Here is a 22,291-nt window from a genome sequence, read left to right on the forward strand (position 1 = left end):
GCCCCGGTGCTGCGGCGCCCCCCAGGTAAGGGGCCGCGGCGGGCGGGCGCCGTCGCAGGCCCAGGGCACCTGCAGCGAGGGGGCAGAGCAGGAACCGTAGCATCCGGGGGCCGGCCTGGCTGGGAGTTAGGGCCTTGGGGTCACCGGAGGAGAGCTCGTCTAGCTCCCGGCTTGTCCGCCAGGGCTTGAACTGGGAGCTGTGTGTTTTGATTAATTTGGAGGCTCGAGTTACCTGCCTGGCAGTCCGGGCATTCCCAAATGCCAAGAGAAAGAGGCAGCTGAGGGGAAAGAGAAAGTCCATCCTATTCTCTCCTCCGCTGAGCTGAAGTGGCTTTTCAGGCTAAAAAAATCTTATCTGCGGAAATGCGGGGAAAACAAGACGAACTCCTATCCCGGCTGTCGCCCTCGCGGGAGGGGAGCGCGCTTCCCTGAGGAGCCCTAGGATGGAAATAGGCCACCTCTGGCTTGTTGGGGCCTGACTTTGAGCAGGGAGTGAAGAAGTTATACCCCTACTGAGAATAATGTTAAATGCATAAAGTACAGCTAAATCAGAATCAGTTTTACTGGAATACAGCCATCTAAGTGCAACACTGAAGTCTTGATTAGTAACAGCCGTGCGTCATCATCATCGATCGTCATTACTATTGCATTAAATAGCTAAATCTAACAGCAGGTCTGTTAGACAACTGTAATAGCAGTGCAGCGATAGCTGCGAATAGTATTTCAGGTAGCTGGTCAAACTGAAATGTGGCACGAAAATACCAGCGCGTGCAAGCGCTAAAAAATGGCCACTGCGCCTGTGGTCTGTTGCCTGGACTCATAATTGCAGGAAAAGTGGAACTGTAAAAGATTTGTGAAACTAAAATGCCCTATTTTTTTCTCCCCCGTCCAAGTTCACCCACCACCTGAATTCCATCCCTGGGTTGACATCCTTTGCTTTGCAGAGTGTTGCCGACCTCTGCTGTGGTTGGTTATCGCGCACCAAGTGTGAGCTCTGTGGTTGGGTACTGCTTGTGACTTGCTTGCAATTCGAATCCAGGTCTAATAGTAACTCGTACCTGTGGAGCCATATAGGGAGGCAAAACGGCAACAGTGAGCAAAGACATCCTCCCACCTTCTCATTTATTTATTCTTTCGACTATAGAGTGAAAGAGAGTTTTCTCTGTGTCTTTAGCACCAGCAGTTCTCACCTGTGGCTTCGTATTAGAATTCCTGGAAGGGCATCTAAGAATCCTGACACATGGTCGGATATCAGACTCCCCAGAGGGCTGTGCTATCAGCGTGTTGCACAGGTCCTTGAAGGTACTCAGGTGTAAGCAAGATTGAGAGCTACTGTTTTTGCATACACATTTTGGTGAACTGTATTGAATTAGTAGAATAATAAAAAGAACATATATTAAACTCTTTATTAAGATTTGGGGAAACTGGAATTTATGCCTGGACCGTGGAGATTGCAGTGTGCTACACAGTAGCTTCTCCATTGGTAAGGAAATTCCGGGAAAGCAAGAACAACATTACTTCCCAAAAAACAAAACAGAACAATATCTTGGTTCTCATCTTCAGTTCTCCTCCTTGCTGAATTGCAGAAGATTTCTCAGTTTGAATCTCAATTGCCTTCTCTCAAAGCTGTGTCATTTTAATGGAAGATCAGGGTTGGTTTTATCAGTTTTCAAACTGAAGGCAGAAATGAACTGCAGGTCACTTCTGATACAGCAGCAGAGCAGGAAAGAAATGTAATACAAACCCAGGAAAGAGTAAGCAATAGTTAAGACCTTGGTCATTGGAATGGACACTGAATTCTAAATCTACTCTATACTGACTGGTGTGATTTAACTTTTCTGGGCCCGAATCTTCCCTTCTACATTAGGATAATCGTAGTAACCACGGCAGGGACTTGTAGGAATAGAACATTCCATCAGAAGCCCTTTGTCCAGTGTCTCCACTAACAACCATATACTGCAGTCTGACTGTCCAGTTGCAAAAGGGAAAATAGGTGGGATGAGTAAGAAACAGTAGCACACGGTAGAGATGTCTCTGAGCTCAGTACTCAAGGGGCAAGAGCAGAAAACAACCTGTCAGCTCCTTGCGGTTAATGTACTCCCAAGGCATCGAGAACCTGGCCTTTGCATCTCTTGGACCGGCAGCTTTGGCATCCCAGGGAACCTGTAAGAAATGGAGAGTCTCAGGCCCAGCCCAGATGCACTGGGTCAGTTTACCTTCTGTAGAATCTCCAGGTGACTCCCTTGCACGTGAAACTTGGACAAGTGGCTTGTCTTAAAGCCAGATTTAAGCACCCACACCCTCCTGCCCCATCCTACTGCCCCACCGCACACACATCCAACGTTACTAGAGGAGTTTTCCTGCTCACCTGTGGGACTAACTGGCCAGAATTCTTGATTTTAAAAAATAATCTTGGTCAAGAAAACCGATTTTTCAGTTAGGTCCCTAAATGCGAATAAACACAAGGAAGGGGGTGTGGTTTATGGGGTGTGCACGCAGAAGTCTCTACTTGTGAGTTCGCTACCAGGTGGGGTTCTGAACAAAATTAAATGATCATTATCTTTGACAAATATATGCTTATTTCTACCCCCTTTTAAAATCGCAATATTTTGATTTCTGCGTAATGCCTATGTATGTATATCGGCTTTCCTACATTTCAGTGTAAGCCCCATTAGGGCAGGGTGTGTGTGTGTGTGTGTGTGTGTGTGTGTGTGTGTGTGTGGCTGAATTTATGAGTGAAGGTAGTTTTTCACTCAGCGTTCACACTCAGGACTGTTTTCCTCTAAAGTCATGATCTTCCTGAAGCCTTCATCCTGTAGAGTGGGCCTCTGCTTTTGCTGAGATACACACTTCTCCGGCTGCTCATCCCTCCTTTTTAAATATTTTTAAGCTCTATCTCCTCCCTTAGTCATCCCTTATATTTCAAAAATTGTCTCTTTCCAACTCCACCGAAACAATGAGACTCTTCAGTGCTTTTGAGTCGCAGAGGTGTGATCAACTCCTGTCAGTTGTTGTCATCACATCTCTCGGTTTGATCACTGCTTTTCTAAGCTCACAACTCCTGCCCTGGGTCTGCACTCATCACCCAGGCGGTCCAGGGCCCTCGAGCTGGGTTCCTCCACTGCAAGTTCTCTCTCTGAAATTCATTCTTCACTGTTGTCAGACTTACCCTTTGAAACTGCACGTGCTCTCAGGAAGGACAGGCTATTTTGGGGGAAGTTACAACCTCCTAGATCCAGCAGCTTGTAGTTACAGGGTTTTTCCTTCCATTTACACTGTGTGTTCGTAAAAGGTGGTGGGAGGTGGGAGGCGGTGTGGAGGATCTCTGCTTATAGCCCGTCAGAAATGTCCTGGAAGGTTTAGACACTCAAGAGGGCCCTGACCAATGTGATTCTCACCGTCTCTGATTGCCTCTGAAGGGGAAGAGAATGGGCCAAATTAAAACTGCTCTAAAAGCTTCCACTGGATGTGACATAACTACTTCCACTCGTGTTTCATGGCCCAGTGGGTCGTACGACTATGCTTCATCATGTAAGCGGTAGGGGAAATGGACCTGCCGTATGCCCAGACAGAGCTGGAAATAAATGGGGAACCATAATACCCATCACCCAGTCAGGATTGTGCTTCTTTAAAAGCTTCCAGAAGTGCCCCCTGTGCCTTCATAGGAAATTTAACACTACCTAGAAGAGAATCAAATTGTCCCAGATCTAGTCTTGAGTTTTATCTCCTCAGTCATCCCAAGCTCCTCATGTTTTCCCAAGTTCACCACATGCACCCCTTTGCTGCATGTCTTTGTGTTTGCTGTCTCTGCCACCTTTGGTGACCCTCTCAAGCAGCTACCTCTGCTTTAAAATCATAGACTATGAAAACTTTTATGTAGGCCTTTATTATGTAGCATAGACACAATGTAAGGTAATTTACTTTTTTGTGGTGCTGGGTTCCAAACATAGGGCCTAACATAGGCTAAGGAAATCTACCACTGAGCTCTATCCCAGGCCGATAGGTATTTCTGTAATTAATCGTGTGTTTATTGTGGTAGTCAGTGTCTGGAGGCGATGTCTGAAGTAAATTATTTTGTTAGTGCCAACCTAGTTTACAGAGGGTCACTTCAACCTTAAAACATCATCGTATTTTAGATTTATGAATATTTTCTTTTAACATATATTAGATTGTATATTTTTTATTCCCATTCATTGACTTTTTTGTTGTAAAAACTTAATGTAAACTTTTTTCTGCCTTTCATGTCTGAAATTAAAAGGATGCATTTCCAAATTTCTGGATGAGGGAGCAATCTTACTTTGACCATACAAGTCTTTATGCTTTTGTGACGTTTTCATGCGCTGATTGTTTTGGCCATGATATTCATGGCTCATCCAGCACCCAGGACATCCTCTTGGCTTTGCTCAGGGGCTTACTGATGTCCAAAGTCCACACTGCATGTGTCTTTAGGGCCCATGGTAAACCATGGGATGCATACCTCTAAAGCCTGGGTTTGAGGGATGCCCTTGAGTCTTTTATTAGCTTCCAGAATGGCCAGACCTGGAGTCTAGTTTCTGGTTTTGAGACTTATTAGGGAGTTTCTGGATCTCTAGGAGTCAATTCCTCCCAGAAGCAAGGGAGGATGAGAGGCCAGACAGAAGACAGGCATACAGCTGGGAGAAAGAGATGGTAAAGCTCTTCTTAGGAAAAACCAAGGCTGCCATGAATAGTGCCTCCCTTAGGACCAACTGCACCCCACCTGTATATTTCTGCTTGACCTTAATGTTCATTTGGACATTTTACGAAATCTTTCTTTCTTTGTTTAAACATTTAAATGCTTGAACATTTGACTTTTCTATATCCTATTTAGAGATGGTACCTTTAAGACCTCAAACTGTCTCATAGAAGTTTTTAGACTTAAAATTTCAAATACAAAGCATCCATCTGAGAGCTCTAGTGTTCTGGGGTTCACAAGGAACAGAGTGTTTTTGTATCTGTGCACCATTTTAATTTGTAATCGGCTCTCTGCACTCCTGCTGTACTTGAGGCTAAGGTTGTTCTTTCCACAGATTAGTTCTCTGATATTTACTCAAGAATTTTTATGAATGATGAAACTCTGTAGTGAAGTGGTTAGTAAGGAAGGTTTTGGTGTTTGAGCTTAGGAAATGTCACTTACTAACTGCGTGAGTTATTTGTAACAGGACAGTTATATTGCTTACCCTACAGGGCTATTGTGAAGCTCATAGCATTCAGCTCACCGTATAGATGGCTCTCTGTAGATACTGACTCTTACTGTGTCTCACAGTGAGGATGATAATGACAGTGATGATGATGATGGTGACGTAAATGCAGGACAGGAGAAAAGAGAAGTGGAAGGAGGAGGAGGAGCAGTGGAGGGAGAGAAGAAAGAGTAAGAAAAAAGAAGGGGAAAAGCAAAAGGTAGAGGAAGAATAGGAAAAAGGTGAGGATGCAGATGGAGGTTGTTGGTTCATAAATTCTAATGCCAGTCTTTTCCTTAGAACCCTCTCAGAGAAGCTTTTGGTTAATTCTGCCATTCTACCTGGAATTGTCTTTCATTGTACTCTTTCTTCCACACTAACTGAGGATTTACCCCTCTCAGTAAGTTCTCTCCTCATCTTTAAAAGGCACTGTAAGCCTTGCACAGTGGCAGATTCCTGAAACCCAGATACTCAGAAGGCTGAGGAAGGAGGATCTCTTGAGCAGGGCTTAGAGACCAGAGACCAGCTTAGAGACCAGCCTTAGAGACTTGGATCCCATCTCAAATAGACCAACTAAGTTACTTTACAAGGCATGTCATGTTCTTCTTTTTTATTTCTCCAGATCCTCTTTCCTCTGTAAATCAAGTCTCCTTGCTTCGTGGAGTCTCCCGCTTGCTGCAGTTTCTACAGAAAGCTCTCTTTAGGGCTTTCTGCAGTACACTGCAAGACTTTTTTGTCTTTATCACAAATTACGAAGGAAGGAAAGACACCTTTCTTTACTGAGACGGTTACTGGACCAGGTACTAACTCAGACTCATGTAAATCTCTCTGGTATGAGTTTTACATACTGATGATGTTTACATACTGAAAAATCATAAGCTCAGAGGGATTAAAAGGCTTGCTCATGGTCACACTACTGAATGAAAATTTTAGTTGCATAATTACTTGTTACTGGAGTAAACCCAGGTCCTTCTAATTCCAGAGCTCTACTTGCACCTACTAACCTGGGAGGAAGTGGATGGTCTTTGAGAAGGAGAAAGATCACAGAGGTGGCAGCACACCCAGGCAAGTAGCAGCCTCATATTGCAGTTGGAGGTGGCCCTGTGGGGTGGAATCTTCAGGAGTATTGCTGGAGCTCATGCCAAAGGCAGTTCTGGGGAGTCTGACAGGTCCAGAGAATTCAGAGTACTCACCCCTATCCAAAAGGAAAAAAACAAAAACAAAAACAACACAGACCAGTGGAAACCTGTGAGGCTGGCATTTATTTATTTATTTAGCAAGAGATTTGAATGTGAGTCAAGAATGTCATCCTTAACTTGGAGGAAAACAGCTTGTCTGAGTCCGTTTCTCCATTGTATATTTCTCATTGTATATTTTAGTTTCTCCATTTGTACCTATGTTTGGAACATGGATCACCATTCTGGGGTTCCGAAGTGTGATATTTTTATGGTTACTGTCAGATTTTCTGTTGATTATAGAAATCAATACTTACAGAATTCTAGGTGAGCTGAGGTATGGTCCACTTGACCTTGACCTCACAGCTCAACTCCCGTGTCAGCTGAAGACTCTGAAGTCCTCTAACACTTCAGCTGAATCTAGAGGCAAGGAGGGGTGGGATGGGATTGGTCCTAGGCCAGCAGCATTCTGTTCAAGTTGGAACTCAGAGTTGTTCTTAAGAATTTACTTGAATAGTTGTCCAGATTTTCCTGTTGCTTCTCAGAGAACACGAAGCTCCAGCTACGTTCCAGTAGTCCCTGGACCACACAGATTCGTGACCCACATTTACAACCTTGTAATGTGTGATGAGATTGACTGCTTTTGCTGAAGAGTTCAGACCAACCTGAACTCTTTGGAGGTCAGCAGGTGGAATCAGACTAGAGAGAAGAGATTTTAGAAAGAGCAAAGTATGGACAGAACCAGAGATCGCTGTGTCATGTGAAATAAGCCAGACACAGAAAGACAAGCACCATGTGATCTCACTCATACATGCAATCTAAAAAATTGATCTCATAGAAGTTAAGAGGAAAGTTATGGTTACCAGCCTTGGGGAGAGGGCAGGATGGGAAAAGGTTGATTCATAGGCACTAAATTATAGTTAGAGAGGAGTAAGAAGTTCTGGTGTACAGTTGCACAGTAGGATGACTGCAGAAAAGAGCTATGTACCATTTCAAAGGAGGGGAGAAAATATTTTGAATATTTTCACCACAAAGAAATGATAAATTGAGGAGATAGTTGTGTTTAACCTGATTTAAATATTATACAGTATACACACTTACTAAAACCTAACATAGTACCACATTAATACAAAGAATGATCAAAATATGTGATACATGGTGAATGTTTAGATTTTGAAAATATGTTATAGTAAAAAATACATTGCCATTAACCTCTGCCCCAAAATAGTCCCCTCTCTTCAGACACACTTATCCCACCATACGTGCCACTTTCTGAAACTGTTCTGAAAGTGCTCTTCTGTGTCTTCACAGGACGTGATAACAAATAGGGCGAATGCTTCTAAGTGGCATCCACTGGAAAGGTAGGCTCATAAAAACACTACAGTGGCCTCACCCACCTTATTTGCCAGATCTGGTACCATGTGACCTCTGGCTCAACCTCAAAGTAAAAATGACCATAGAGGTGGGTGTCTTGAGTAGATTCAGGACATCAAGGCAGCTATAACAGCACAATTGAAGACACTCCTGCAAGAGGACTTCCAGAACTGCTTCAGAAAGCCGCAAGAACAGTGGAATAAGTGTGCTTGACCCAAGGGGGAGAGCTTTAAAGGGTGTTAATCACAGTGTTTTTTACTGTAATAAAATTTTTAAAAAAGTAAACATCATACTTTTGATCATACCTCATATGTAAAATTTTTATGTTTATAACTGTCATTTAAAAATAAATTTTAAAAGATTTAAAAAAAAAAAAGGAATAACCAAGTAACCAGCTCACGTGTTGGGAACTGGTCAGCTTCACTCTTCATAGGGAAGCTATAGGTCTCCAAATATGGTGCCAAAGTGGACAGAGATGCACAAGCCTTGCCGTCCTTCTGGGAGTAGTTTCTTAACTTTAATGCCATTTGCTTATCTCTTTACAAAAGCTGGACCTTTAAGAATTGAGGCCATAATGTAAGTGAAATAAATCAGACATACAAGCTGAAATATCACATGGTTTTTCTTGTATGAGAAACCCAAATTATAAATAAAGAGCAAAATAAAAGATAGATAGTTGGCTGTAGGGAGATCTTTCTCAAATGGGAGGGGCGGGTCAAGAGATTGAGGAAGTGGGGGAAAGGGAGAGGGAAAGGGAATAAAAAAGAAATTAAGATGTGTTATGTACTTATACCAACTCCACACAATGAATATAATCATTAGGTACTGCAAACATGTACTAATCATTAAACAGAACTCAGAGTATCAGTGTTAATTGGATAAAGAGAAAACACTAAGCCTGTAGCTTTTTGAGACTAGGGGAGTCCAGTCCCCATCTCTTCTTCATCTGGTCCCCCAGTTTTAGCCATTGCTTCACCCCTTCTCTAATGATGAGAACCCCAGCAGGGTGTATTTCATTTCAGGATCATGTTGCAGAGAAAACAAATTTCTTACATTGGAGATAATTATTTGGAAGATCTCAGATCTTGTTCCCAATCCAGCATTTGGAAAACATTGGGCAGAGGCTCATAAGCAGTCCCAGAGGAACTGGGGTCCATTTTCACAAAGGAGGGAAAGGGAAAAATAATATTGGGGAGTTGGAGGAAGGGGTCAAAACAATGCTGTTAAATACACATGGCTAGAAATTACTGCTGTACAGATTGCCTTAGTTACTTTTCTGGTTGCTGAGACAAAAAAACCCAACACCCAAAGTTAAGGGTGCAAGGTTTTTTCAGCCAGCAGTATGTAGAGGTTTCAGTCCACAGTTGGCTGGCTGCAAGGCAGGGCAGCATGGCAGAGAGGCATGGCAGAGGAGAAACAGTCCATGGCAAGCAGGGCAGGCAGATGCAGCAGTAGCAAGTAGCAACAGCAGCAGAAGACAGTCTGCCTTTCCCTTTCATCCCAAACAGGCTACAAGCTTTTTGGGTGGTGCCACCCATATCCAGGGTGGGCCTTTCCATTATCCACACCCAGAAGTATGCCAAACCAATCAGTGGACTAATTTGGTGCCACACAGCCTTAATCCCAGTATCACACAATCTGAATCCACCCACCCTCGGAAAGCCCTACTCTATGTGCATGAGGCATTGGGGGTACATCTAGATACATACCAGGTGCTATAGGGAAGAGCCTGTAGATCTTACTGGGGTCAGTGCACAGGTGGATATCTAGGCCTGGTGCTGACACTCAGCTTCCCTCTTGGGCAAGGGGAGGAAGTGAGCCTCTACTGGGGTGGAGGAGTCCTGGAAACAGCAGCAAAGGCTGTGGCCTTCTGTCCACCTGGGCTGCATAGGTCAGCTCACTCAAGTAAAAGATATTTGCTATGAAATGCTGTGAAAGAATGGGGCAACTTTCAGCACTCTTTTATCCTCTTTCTGCATTTTCTTCTCTGAAAACAACTTCTCATGCTTACTCAGCATATGTTTCCTTTAAATTCGAGCTTACACTTCACCTTGATCTGTCTCAGCCCTCTAATGATGGACTGTACCTTGGGACATCTCTTGATGCTTCCTTCCTCCCCACTCCTCCCCTCTTTTTAGCTTGCTAATTTCAACTGTCCCAGAGGACTAATTAGAGTCTCTGTTTGTACTGTCCCCAGTGCAGAGTCAGTCTGCTGTCACAAAGCTGCACTCTGCATTGGGTTGCCTTTGGATGAGTAGTTTATCCTCTTCCTATGGCTAGAGAGACAGGATCAGGTGATAGAAAGCCTGGCTGTGCCCCTGACAACAGGGCTGAAGGTGGGGCTCTGATGCACTTACAGAAAATGTTCCCTTTCTGAGAGTAACAGCACAATGTAGATGATGCCAAGTCTTTTGCCAGCTCAAGCAGTAGCCAGACACCCTGGGATCATGGCTGCAGAGGCCTCTAAGTGGGTGGCTAAGCACTGTGAACCAAATCCTGGAGAACCAGTTTCCTAGGTGGCCCTGCTCAACTGCAGTTCTCTTCTCAAAGCAAAGTCTTTTAAAGGAGTTTACCTTTTCACACACTTGACCCAGGGAAGGATGAGGTCTTGCTAATTCTTGAGATGCTCTCAAACCATCTTTACTATTGTCCTGATGGAAAGAACTTACCTTTTAATAAATATTAATAATGCTGGGGATGTAGCTCAGCAGCACATGTGCCTGCCTGGCAAGTGTAAGGTCCTGAGTTCAATTCCTGGTACCCGCCCCCATGTTAGTAGTTTCAGCAGTCCCATTCTCCATGACCTCAACTTTTCAGGCATTTCCTTTCTGATGAAACTGAAAACTTTTCAAGGGAGCTTTTTGCTCCTATTTTTCATTGTAGCTCTGGCTAAAAGCTACCGGAAGTATCATTACCACCACTTGAATATTGGGCTGCCTTGAAATTTCTTCCACCAGATTAATTAGTCCACTGACCTTAAACTTACTGTCCTGCACAATCCCAGGGCATGGGTAAAATGTAAGCAAATTTTCTGCACATGCCTCTAGCCTAACTGCCAATGACATTCTTGTGCCCAACTAAAACCTCCTGAGCCTTGTCTTTACTATCTGCATTCTGTCACCATTTTGGTCTCCTGAGCCGTGACTAGAATCTTCTATACAGCTTGGCTATGGCATTCTAGGGCTTCTCTAGCTGACATCTCCAAAACTTTTCAAACTCCTCCAATGAACCAGTTCCAAAGGCTTCTGAACCACATGGTAAGGTATAGTCACAGCAACAACCCGTTTCTCTGGCACTGAAATCTCTGTTACTTTCCTCATTACTGGAACAGAATACTTGACACCCATAGCTCAAAGGATAAGAGGTTTATTTTGGTTTGTGGTTTTCAGAGGATTTAGTCCATAGTCGGCTGGATTCAAAGTAGGGAGGGCCTAGTGGAAGGATCTGGCAAAACTGTTTACATCATGGCAGCTGGGAAGCAGAGAGAAAGGAGAGAGCTGGGGAGGCAGGAATACCCTTCCTGGTCACTTCCCCATGACCCACTTCTTAGGACTAGGCTGCATCTCCTAGCAGGACATTCAGCTGTGGACTCATCAGTGGATTAACCCACTGATGTGTATACTGCTGCCTGATCCAGTCACCTTCCACAGCCCAACCTCTGAATACATGAGGCTTTTGGTGAATATACCACCTTGTCTAGTCCCAAATGACAGCCATTAATTTGTGAGAAGGTACATTAGAGTCATACTGTGCTGAATACTAAGATATTTTTGTTTGGTGCAGTCAAAACTTTGGTTGAAGCAACCCCCCCTAGGTGCTTGTAGATAACATACATGACCCCATTTTGAGAATTTCAGTGCACAGGGCATATTGCTGCTAACAGTGTCAGGCTGGCAGCCAGATGGGGCTCTACTCACCTGTGACCTGCTAGCTACAAGTCAGGCAGGAGGAGAGTCAGAAAGTTTCTGTGACTTTTTGTGACTGCCTCATGGGCTAGATAGACATGTAAGATATGCCTAAGGTCATCTATAGTCTGTTTCTGGAGAAGCAGTGGAAAGAGAGCTTTTAAACTTTGACAGCACATAGAAAGCAGAGGTCTTCAAACTTAGGTTCATGGGTCCTTGGGGAACAAGAAGATCCCCAAAAGTTATGTACTTAATGTGGAAAATTAACCAAAAGGGCCAGTTTTCATATTTTCAGCTGCTATTTTACAGAATTGGGCTGTCTTTGGACAAAGTTCTCATCTTCTCTTTCATAATTTTCTTCATCTTGCTTTTCAAAAGAAAGGCTTCCTCTCCTATTTTTCTCCACATACTACCGCCCTTCTTTATTCCAGAGGGTAAGTACTGGCTGTGTGAACACAAAACAGAGCCATCCACTTGTTGGTACTGAGAACAGAAAGCACCCTACTTATGGGTTCCATGTCCCTGGAGACAGAGTGTAGCCAACTTTTTGCTTTCACCAGAGTTGAAGGATGACTTATCGGTGGGTAGGTCGTAAAAAATAATCCTTGACAATAAATAACTATATTGCTCTTGATGTATATTTTAGTTATTTTGGACTGCTATAATAAAATACTTTGAGTAATCTATAAGCAACAGAAAATTATTGCTTGCAGTTCTGGAGCCTGGGGAGTCCAAAATCAAGGCCCTGGCAGACCTGGAGTATGGTAAAGATGCTGTCTGTGTCGTAGATGGTTCCTTTTGCTGCATTCCCACAGGAGAGAAAGGAGGGGCAAACAAATTCCCTCAGGCCCCTTTTAGAAGGACAGAAATCCCATAATATAAGGCTTCAACCCTCGTAACCTAATCACCTTACAACTCCAATCTCTTAATACCAATTCATTGAGGAGTAGCTTTCAACATATGTATTCTTGAAGGATACAGACATTCAAGCCTTAGTATACAACTCCAAAGGAGTTCAAGTAACTGAGTGACATTTGTATAACAATTTCTTTCCATTCAAAACTTCTTATTTGTGTTGAACAAGATGTTTTAGAATCCACAGCTTTGGAAATTAAAAAAAAAGGATATAGGATTGCTGTTGAAACCATCTCATTCCAGAAAGAAGGGTAATCAATCTAGGGCTAACTGAAGTAATTAAGAAACAAAAACCCTGCATTTCCAGTAAAGCTCTTTTTAATGTTTAATAATTATTTATCAAGATTTAATTTGACTTATAGTTTTGGTGACTTATATACTATGAAGAATTATATTGAAAAGTCAGCCTTGTAAGAAAAAATGTTAAGACTTATGAATATGGGAAATGAAATATATTTTATTTACAGACATTTTTAATGCTTAGAAGTATGATGGATTGATCAATATAATATTTATAATATAAAAATTTCAAGTGTAGAAATTTATCCAGGGAAGTAAAATGGAAATATGAATTCAAAATGAAAATTCAGCCATGTAAAATTCATAGTAAACTCTACTTCATTTATAGAGAAGATGAAGTTCTTAAATGTTTAAAGAAAGGGGGGATGCATGTCAGGTCAATAATATATCTTAGTTATTGTGGGCTGATCAGGTCTGCAATCTCCTGAATGAGTGCATAGCAAAAGCTAAATAAAATAGGCAAATGGAATGATTTTAGGGCTCCAGCAGAATCAGAGCCCTCTCACAGAATTTCAGATTCTCTCAAGACTTAGACCAAGACCTTCTCTGGGTTGCCCACATTTTTTTAGTTATCAGAAGATGGGAGGGGAGTACTCAAGAAGGGCTTTCCTTTCAAGGACTTCTCCAAGTAAGGTGTTAAATTAATCTAGCCAGGAGAGGGGAGTACTCAAGAAGGGCTTTCCTTTCAAGGACTTCTCCAAGTAAGGTGTTAAATTAATCTAGCCAGGAGTGAGATGCCTGAGGCTATAGTCCTTATCTAGTTGAGGCTGGATCCAGGTGTCCACGGCTGTGATCTTGTCTTATCCTTTGAGGCTTTCCAGCTTCATTCACCATTACAGGCCTTACTACAGGTTATGAGTCCACTGCCCATCTCCAGACAAGCAGCCTAGGCCTTGGGCAGACTCACAAGTAAACATGAAAAGCCAAATGGCTAATTTAAGTCCTGCTCAGGGCTGCTTCGTAGTGGTCTTCATCAGGTGCATAGTTTTAAAATTCTTATGGGAGGATAAGCAAGATACACCATGTACAGATACAAATTCCCTATGATGAATGTTGTCATTATGTATATCTAAAATGTGCCAATAAAAATTTTAAAAACACCCCCCCTAAAAAAAAAAGCAGAAAAACGTGAAGGCTGCCAAGCCAGAGTGTCACTAGGGAACAGAATACGTCTTAGGGGGAAAGTCCTGCTTCAGCTCGTGTAGCTCTGTGGCATTGCACATGCTCCTTATGCTGATCCAATTTTTTTTTCTGTACACTGGAAACAATACTTGCTAAACTGTGGTGAGAGTTAAGTCATTTGATGTGGGCAACACTGAAGTCTGTCCTACAAATGATCAGTAAGTGCCGGCTTCTCTTCACTTCCCCCAGAGCTATTATGATCCCTTTCTCCATCCCCTTTCTCCTCTTTTTTCCTCCCTCACATCAATTCAAAGTTAGTCTCATTTATAGGTTTTCATAGCCTCCCTATTACTATGCTAGCTTACAATTCCTAAGGTCCCAAAGTATCTTCTAGAAGTTAATTTATCCTTCACATATATATTGAACAATTGTTATATTCCAGGCACTACACTGGCCCTGGAGATAATCTGTGAATTAGAACAGAATTCCTGCTGTCACAGAGTCTATATGGTAACTAAACGCATAGTGCTGAGGATGCATTGCCTATGTCAAGTACTGTGGTGTTCTTTTTGGTTTATGGAGACCAGTTGGGCTTTTGCAAGTTGGTCTGTGCATCCATCCACACATCCATGCATCTGTGGATCCATACATGCATCCACCCACCCATTTATCCGTCTATCCATCCAATTAAAATGTAATGAGGAGGTGCCAATTGTTAAGACTATAATCAGACATTCTTCCTCTGAAGGGTCATTACAACACCACTTTATTTTAATAAGGTCTCCCTTTGTGCACATTTATCACAATATGTGTGGAGTGTGTATGAAGACTAATTGCACCATCTATCTGTTTTTAATGAATATGCAAGTCTCTCTGGTCTTCTTTAATTTTGGACTGTATCTAATTTCAGTATTTAAATATAGAATGCAGGTGGAATGATTCAAACCAGTTTGTGTTTTCCTTTCAAGACAAGAATTCATTTTATTGTGGTAGAATGTAACTTTTTGAAAAGAGAATTTAAAATTTTGAATTTAGGGATGAAAAAGGTCTGGGTAATTAAAACGATTCTCTTTTGGTTTGGTTTTGAAACTGTATCATGGAATGCAGTTCTACTACTTACTTGGAAATCTAGTCTTCAATAAATGCAGCATTGAATTAATTTACCCAGGTCTGATCCAGAAACTTAAAAATAGCGTTTAACATTTACCGCTCCTGGTTTCCTTCTCTTTCCAGTTCCCATAAGGCTAGTTCTCGTAAAAAGCCAATGTTTTTAAAATGAGATGTCTCAATTCTTTCAGCCAAAGAGATCTTTGATTAAAACAAAGAGTTTTTTGAGTCAATTTTTAAAAATATTTTTCTCTTTTTTATAACTAAGATAAAATTCACAGAACAAAATTCACCATTTTAACTCATTTGAAGTTTATAATCCAGTAGCTTTTGTAGTATATTCAAAATGCTGTGCACCCCTAATAGCGCTCTGCCTCCAGAATATTCCCATCATCCTCAGAATGAATTTGTACTTCCCAGTGCCCCTCTTCTTTGACAACCACTAATCTCCTATCTGTGTCTGTTCCTATTGCAAACTTCACACATATGGAATCATGTAATATGTGGCCTCTTTCTCTTAGCGCGATTTTTTCCAGATTTTTTTTGGGCTATGGTACATAATTAGCATTTATTTTATGACTCAATAATATTTCAGTGTATAGACATACTGCATCTTGTTTATCCATTCATTGATCAGCTGGTGGACATTTGATTGTTTCCACTTTTTGGCTCTTAAGAATATTCATATACAAGTGCATGTGTGCACACGTTTTCAGTTCTCCTGAGCTTACACAGAGCAATGGAATTGGTGGGTCCTATGTTAGATGTGTTTAACTTTTTGAGGAACTGCCAGAATATTTTCCCCACAGGGGCTGTGCCACTTTATATAAAAATATTTTTATATATATTTGATATAATATGTACAAAACATATAATTCTCTACTAGTATTTTCCTCTGCTAATTTCAAAGAGTGAAAAAAGTGCTTGAGTGACTTTAATGGTGGTTTTTCAAGGGAGGAGATTAAATAGAAGAGAATTCTACTTCATAGCAAAAATGAAGTAATTTTCCATTTCTCAAAAATATATTTATGCCATATAAGGGATTTGAGACTACTTCTGAGAATACAAATTATTATTTATTCATTTTAACCATTGCTAAGAAAGATTGTTACATCAAAAATCATTGGAGTTCTGCTTTAGAAAAGTTTTCCAGGACTAACTATGAATACTGAAAGTGATTGTTTTCAACTTTACAATGTGTACCATGCCCTAAGAGACATATTTATATTTAACACATGCAGAGTTTAACTCAAGACTCACGACCTCACTTGTCAACAAGAGTGTTCCAGAAGAGAGGAGAAGACTGGCAGAGTTGTTTAAGTACCTACACCTGCCCGTGAAGTCCCTTGCCCATGGTGTTAATGGGGTGCTCTTCCAGACGGACCAAACCCTTGGGCACAGATCCATGGTGAGTGTCCTTAGTATGATCACTTGCTTTACATACTTTCTCCTACATGTTGATTCGATAGGTATACACTGAATGCTTCATGTGTCAAAAAGTCACGTTGTTCTAGACAGCTAGGCCTGCATTCATGACTTCTTATTAAACACCAGCCCTGTCCACTGTCCTGAAATGTGCCCCACACAGTGACTGACAGGAAGTTGCATGGCTGAAGTCCCCATGCTCTTGCTGTCTTAATCACTGGGTTTGAATGGTAAACACCTTATATACCCCGAGCTCCCAGGTCCCTATAACCAGTAGAATCAGAGCACAGCACCTCGTGAGTGGGGCAGGCAGGCTAATGGCTCCTACCCATGTCCACATCTTAATATCTGGAACCCGTGAATATTTTATGGTACATGGCAAGGGGGAAACGATCTTATTTTTTAATAGCTACTTCAGTGAGAAGAACAAGCAGACAGTAGGGTGATTCGGACCTGACATGACCTATATCCTTAGGGGACGACTTTGCCTATAACCTCTAACATTTCTGAGTCAGTTAGCCCTTCTGTGAGAGGTTGAAAAAATGTGCCATGCCCATAGGTTTAATGAGATTAAACGGAGACCACACTTTACTAAGATACAACCTATGTCATTTGCAAATGTCCCAAGGGATAAGAACACATTTAACAAGCGATACTTGTAAATACAAGTTTAACTTGATTTAAAGCAGTTTCTTCCCTGGATTCAGCACCTCCTTCATAGTTTCCCCTCAGTTCACTTAGTTAATATATTGAAATGTCAACCGGGCCTTCACTGCAGTGATCATGAGCTACAATAGAATGTCTGGGAAAAGAGAGGTTTCAGAGTAGAAGCTGGAAAATATAGGTTATACCAAGCCTCCAGCTCCTATCTTCTAATCAGGGTCACACCCAGGGTCCTCTGGTTTCCACTGTAAAGTGAGGTCCCTTCACCCACCTATGGATCCATCTACAAAGCTAGATTGCACTGTAGACTTCTGTAGTGTTTACCAGCACGTCAGCACAAGAGGAAGGATTGGAGGATGTAGAAGAAAGACTCACTTGTGTCGTGGGGTCCAGAGACAAAAAGCCTCTGCACAGAACCAAGGGCAGGCCTGGGCTTGTGTTCTAAGATCACGGGGATGAGGTACCTAAAGATACAACTCCGTCACAGCTGTTTTAAGGGTCAGATGAGGTGATGGAACTTGAAGGTCTTTGACAGACATAAGAACTAACAAAAATGGTTGTGAATGCTTGGTGGTCTTTTTTGATTGTATCTCTTCTATGTTAAAATCAGCTGGTATTAATGATGTCACCCCAGTTGGATTTCTACCTTACTTGTAAGGTCCTGGACCACCTAACTCTTCCCTAATGCTTTCATATCATTTCCCTTTTCCTCCAGATCTTTCTTCCAGTCCAGCTAGATTTCCTTCTGCCTACCCTCCTTTGGGATTTGTTCCACTTAGTGACGTCCAGGACACACTGGTCTCAGCAGTGTCCCGAACATGGGATCCTTCCTGCTCTAGTTTTCATTGTCCAGTCAGGTCCCTTCCCTCACCTCTGGATTCAGAATGTCCCCACAGTCCCCAGCACAGCGAGGATCACACTTAAAGGTGTTCCATGTGTCTTTCTTGACCGCTAACGAAGAGGAAAGGTAGTGATGGCAGCCGGACAGAGGGTAGCATCTGCGCTGTCCCTGGTGATGAACCAGCTGGTAGGTAGGAGTACCTGTTAGAAATGGAAAATAAACGCTGTCTGGAATTAATTGCTTCACTCTCTTTTTAGTTTGTTTCACAGGGAAATGAACAGTGTGAATTAACTTGCATTCTTGTTTTTCCACAGGTCGTTTATACTCCTTCTCTTTTCTATACAACTTGTGTATGGGGTAAGTACATTAATTCACTCTGGTAACACATTGCAAATTACTTTATTGAATATATGGTTTCTGTTATACTTTTAGACAAGTTCTCTGTGAGGCTTAGGCTTAGTTTTCTTATCTGTAAGATGAGGTTTGCACTACATGAATGCTGGCATTTCATTAATATTTTGTGGTTAGGATTGCTTATAGAATTGCCTAAATATTGGAGATGGCTTTATTTTGTAACTAATATATCCTCTAAAAAACTTTTTTGAGACAGGCAAGAGGTACTTGGGCCATTTTAAGGACAAACCAAGAAATATAAGATTAAATTTGAACATTTTAGCTCTGGAGAAATATAAGCCCAGAACATTTTGTAATAAGCCCTCTTCTGTTTGCTTCTTCACTAAACAATCTGAGTTATCAAAATTTCATAAAGTTTTGGGAAATCCTGGTGCAAGCTGCCTATAACTCAGGTTGATCCTGAGACAACTGCCAGTGATTTGTCTCTTAATCTGAGGCTCAATTTTCTCCAGTATTAAGTGGGAGCCATATAACTTGGTCCACTTAATTCACAGGCATTCAAGAGAATTGCCTAGAATAGTGTATGAATGGAAACACATGGTGATATGCATATGTGTGCTTTTTTCTGCTCATCTTACCTGCTTTTTCTAATTTTTTAATATTATATTGTTTTGTTTTCTATTTTAAAAAAGTCTTCAGAGTCCTAAATTTAGCTTGTTTTGCTTCTTAAATTCTGTACATGTGAATGTATCATTCCTGCATCAAGGACTGTTCTATTCTGAGTCCTTCCCCCAGCTTGTGGTACACAGAGATTTTAAGGATTTCACACACCAACTTGACCGTATGACAACTGGATTTTAAAGACAGGTACAAATAGTTGCAGTGTCTGTGGAACACAGTTTGGCATTGTCCATCCGGATTTAAATGCACACACGCACTGACACAGGATTGCACCTTTTTGGAGTTTATCCCACATGTACAAGGTGGATGCAGAAGAATAAGTGGCAGAGTAGTGTTCAGCAGTTAAAGGAGGGAGGGACCTAAGTGCCAGCAATAGGGAGTGGTTAAATAAGTGGCGAGTTCACATGAATGTGTGGATTACTTTGGAATGACTTTGAAGACAAATGATCACATGAAAACTGCAGAACACCGAACAGTATACCATTTGGGTAATAATAAAACAGGCCCCAAATCACCAGGTGTATGTGTGTGTGCATGCGTGTGCATGCATGCATGTACATGCATGCATGTGTGTATGAGCACATGTCTTATTTAGTTTTCTCATTGTTCAGACAAAATACCCAACTCCCAAAGTTAAAGAAGGAAAATTTTATTTTGACTCATGGTTTGTAGAGACTTCAGTCCATCACTGGCTGGCTACACGCCAAGGTGACATGGCGGAAGGGCATTGCAAAGGCGAAACAGTCCATGGCAGACAGAAGGCAACAAAAGCATCAAGCAGCAGCCCTCTTTCTGTCTCTTACATTCTGTCCAGGTTACACCCTCAGGTATCACTCACACCTAGGGTGGGCCTTCCCATTATCCGCATCTAGAACTATGCCAAACCAATCAGGGTCTAATTTAGTAATCACATACCCTTGATCCCTGCACCACACACTCTAGATACAACCACCTCTGCAAAGCTCCACGTATGACTACCTGAGGCTTTAGGGGGACATCTAGGCACAAGCCATAACAGCACATGAATCTGTTTGTTCTCATGTATTCCCATATATGTGTGTATAATCACATTGTGAATATGCTTATTAATTCCCAGACACCAATTTAAAGACAGCAATCCTCTGAGGTAAGGAACTTGAAAATTTCTTTTCCTGTTACATTCTTTTGCACTATTAGAATTTTCACCTTGTGCCTATATTACTTGAAAATAATGGTGCAAGTGAAAGACAGTGAATCTTCTAAAAGTTAATAACATTTTCTTGGACCTTCTATGCAATAAATACTCATTTTAAAAATGTCTGAGGTTAAGCAAAGAGTGGGTTTTCCTATTGTTCCCTTTGAAGAAGAGTAACATCGTTTTTTTGAGAGTTAAATAAACTCCCAGTGAGAGTGGCTCATATTTTGCATGCTTATCTGTCTTTATCTTCTTCAGCAGGTTTGTGCAATCTATTTTCTGAGATACAGATTCCTTCTCTAAGAATTTACCACCCCCTTTTAAATATTCATTGGGAATTTACTTCATTGGAATCTGCTAATCTATTTAAAATTGATTCCTCCCTGAAATGTAATTTTGCTACAAACACCTCAGTGATGTTTGGCATAAATAAATAAATAAATAAATAAACAAATAAATAAAAGCAAGCAAGCTGTTTTTTATTATCAAGCTATCTAATCTACTGACTTTCTTTTTCTCTGGTTATTTGGATATTTCACGGAATACACAGTAATGAATGCCAACCTTAAATGACCCCAAGTCCTCAGACAAGCTATTTTAAGTGCTTTTGTGCTGTCCTGACCTGACCCTGGGTTTTAAATTTTTTTAACTGTATCAGGATTTTGAACTTAGGTGCTCACAGATAACAGTGTTACTCAGAGCTTGAGAGGCAGATGTTTCTGAAACTTCACGTACAGTTTTTAAACACTTACATTAGCTAAGTGCTCAGCTCTTGGGAAGCTTCCTGTTCTTATATACCTTCTAATAACCCAGGACAAGTTTGTCTATAAGGTGCCTTTTTCATTAATGCCTAAAGGTTTTTCTTTTGGATTTTGTTTAAGCAAATTTTCTCCCCAAAAGAAGTCTAAATTGTGTGATTGAAAAAAAAAATATATATATATATACACACACATGTGCTATATATATATATATATCTGTGTATGTATGCATGTGTATATATGTGTATATTCATATATACTCATGTGTATATTTCTTCCATCAGAACTATAAATCTTGGTTTAACTTTTTATGCTTTCATTACTCAGTGGTCTAAAGGCTTAAATTTACAGTCTGAAGTTTAAAGAGATCTGTCAGTTACAGAAATGTGCATTCACTATGGACGTGTTGCTGTAAGGGCTGGACCAGACAACAGCATAAACCAGGCAGCTCATTTCTGCTGGCTTCTTGATGTCGGTATCCACTTCCTCAGCTCCCAGCACCTAGAGCTGTTTTCATCCCCACTTGGGGGCTAGAACACCTCTCCCACCCACCCACAGCCTCGCCTGCTAATGGAAGCAGCTGCATCCTGGTGCCTGTTTGTCGTAGGGTTCTGCTCACAGCAGTTTTTACTCTGGGACTACACTTCTGTGTTGAAGTGGGTGGTGAATCTGGATATAGATGATAAGGATTTGTGAGAAAAGAATAATTCTTCTCAAAGGACATGCTGGCGTGTGTGTGTGTGTGTGTGTGTGTGTGCGCGTGTGCATGCGTGCATGTGGGCACACACAGTACATATGTGTTGACTTTAGTACTGAAGAAAAGCCAACCCAAAGTGGGAAAGGCAGATCCTCACAGTTCAGAATCTTTCTGGTTGAGGGACACAGTAGAGGAAGGATCCTGGAATATCAGCAAATTGCAAGGAGAACAAATTTCAATTGAAGCCTACACCTGAGCCTAGAGAATTGCCCTAGGAAGGACTCAGTGAGGAAGATATTACTTAGCTGATCTGGAGGGCAAAGCAGGGAAGTCTTGGAAAAAATCGAAGGTATCATTTAAACTGAAATCTATGTGTGTGTAAGTTTGCCTGACTGTGTAAATTTACATGCTAAGATTGTTTGTCGCACAGTACATTAAGTCTTACTGGGAGAGAAAAATTAGAAGATCTTGGCCAAAGCAAAGCAGCTTCAGAAGGAAGTTTGTTCTTTCTCTTTTCTTTCTTTCTTTCTTTCTTTCTTTCTTTCTTTCTTTCTTTCTTTCTTTCTTTCTTTCTCTCTCTCTCTCTCTCTCTCTCTCTCTCT

The 22,291-nt window shown here is 41.4% G+C and overlaps 1 protein-coding gene across 1 annotated transcript in view; it reads left to right on the top strand.

The window, feature by feature from the left end:
- Positions 1–7,701: 7,701 nt before the first annotated feature.
- Col4a4 (collagen, type IV, alpha 4) overlaps positions 7,702–22,291 on the top strand; it is a 118,872-nt gene continuing 104,282 nt past the window's right edge. The window contains exons 1-3 of the mRNA XM_013519818.1: positions 7,702–7,734; positions 16,338–16,504; positions 18,340–18,382. Coding sequence (XP_013375272.1) covers positions 16,449–16,504; positions 18,340–18,382 — 99 coding nt within the window. The 5' untranslated portion in view covers positions 7,702–7,734; positions 16,338–16,448. The remainder of the gene's footprint in view (positions 7,735–16,337; positions 16,505–18,339; positions 18,383–22,291) is intronic.

Source organism: Chinchilla lanigera, unplaced genomic scaffold (genome assembly GCF_000276665.1).
Source record: "Chinchilla lanigera isolate Chin_1 unplaced genomic scaffold, ChiLan1.0 scaffold00052, whole genome shotgun sequence".
NCBI lineage: Eukaryota > Metazoa > Chordata > Mammalia > Rodentia > Chinchillidae > Chinchilla > Chinchilla lanigera.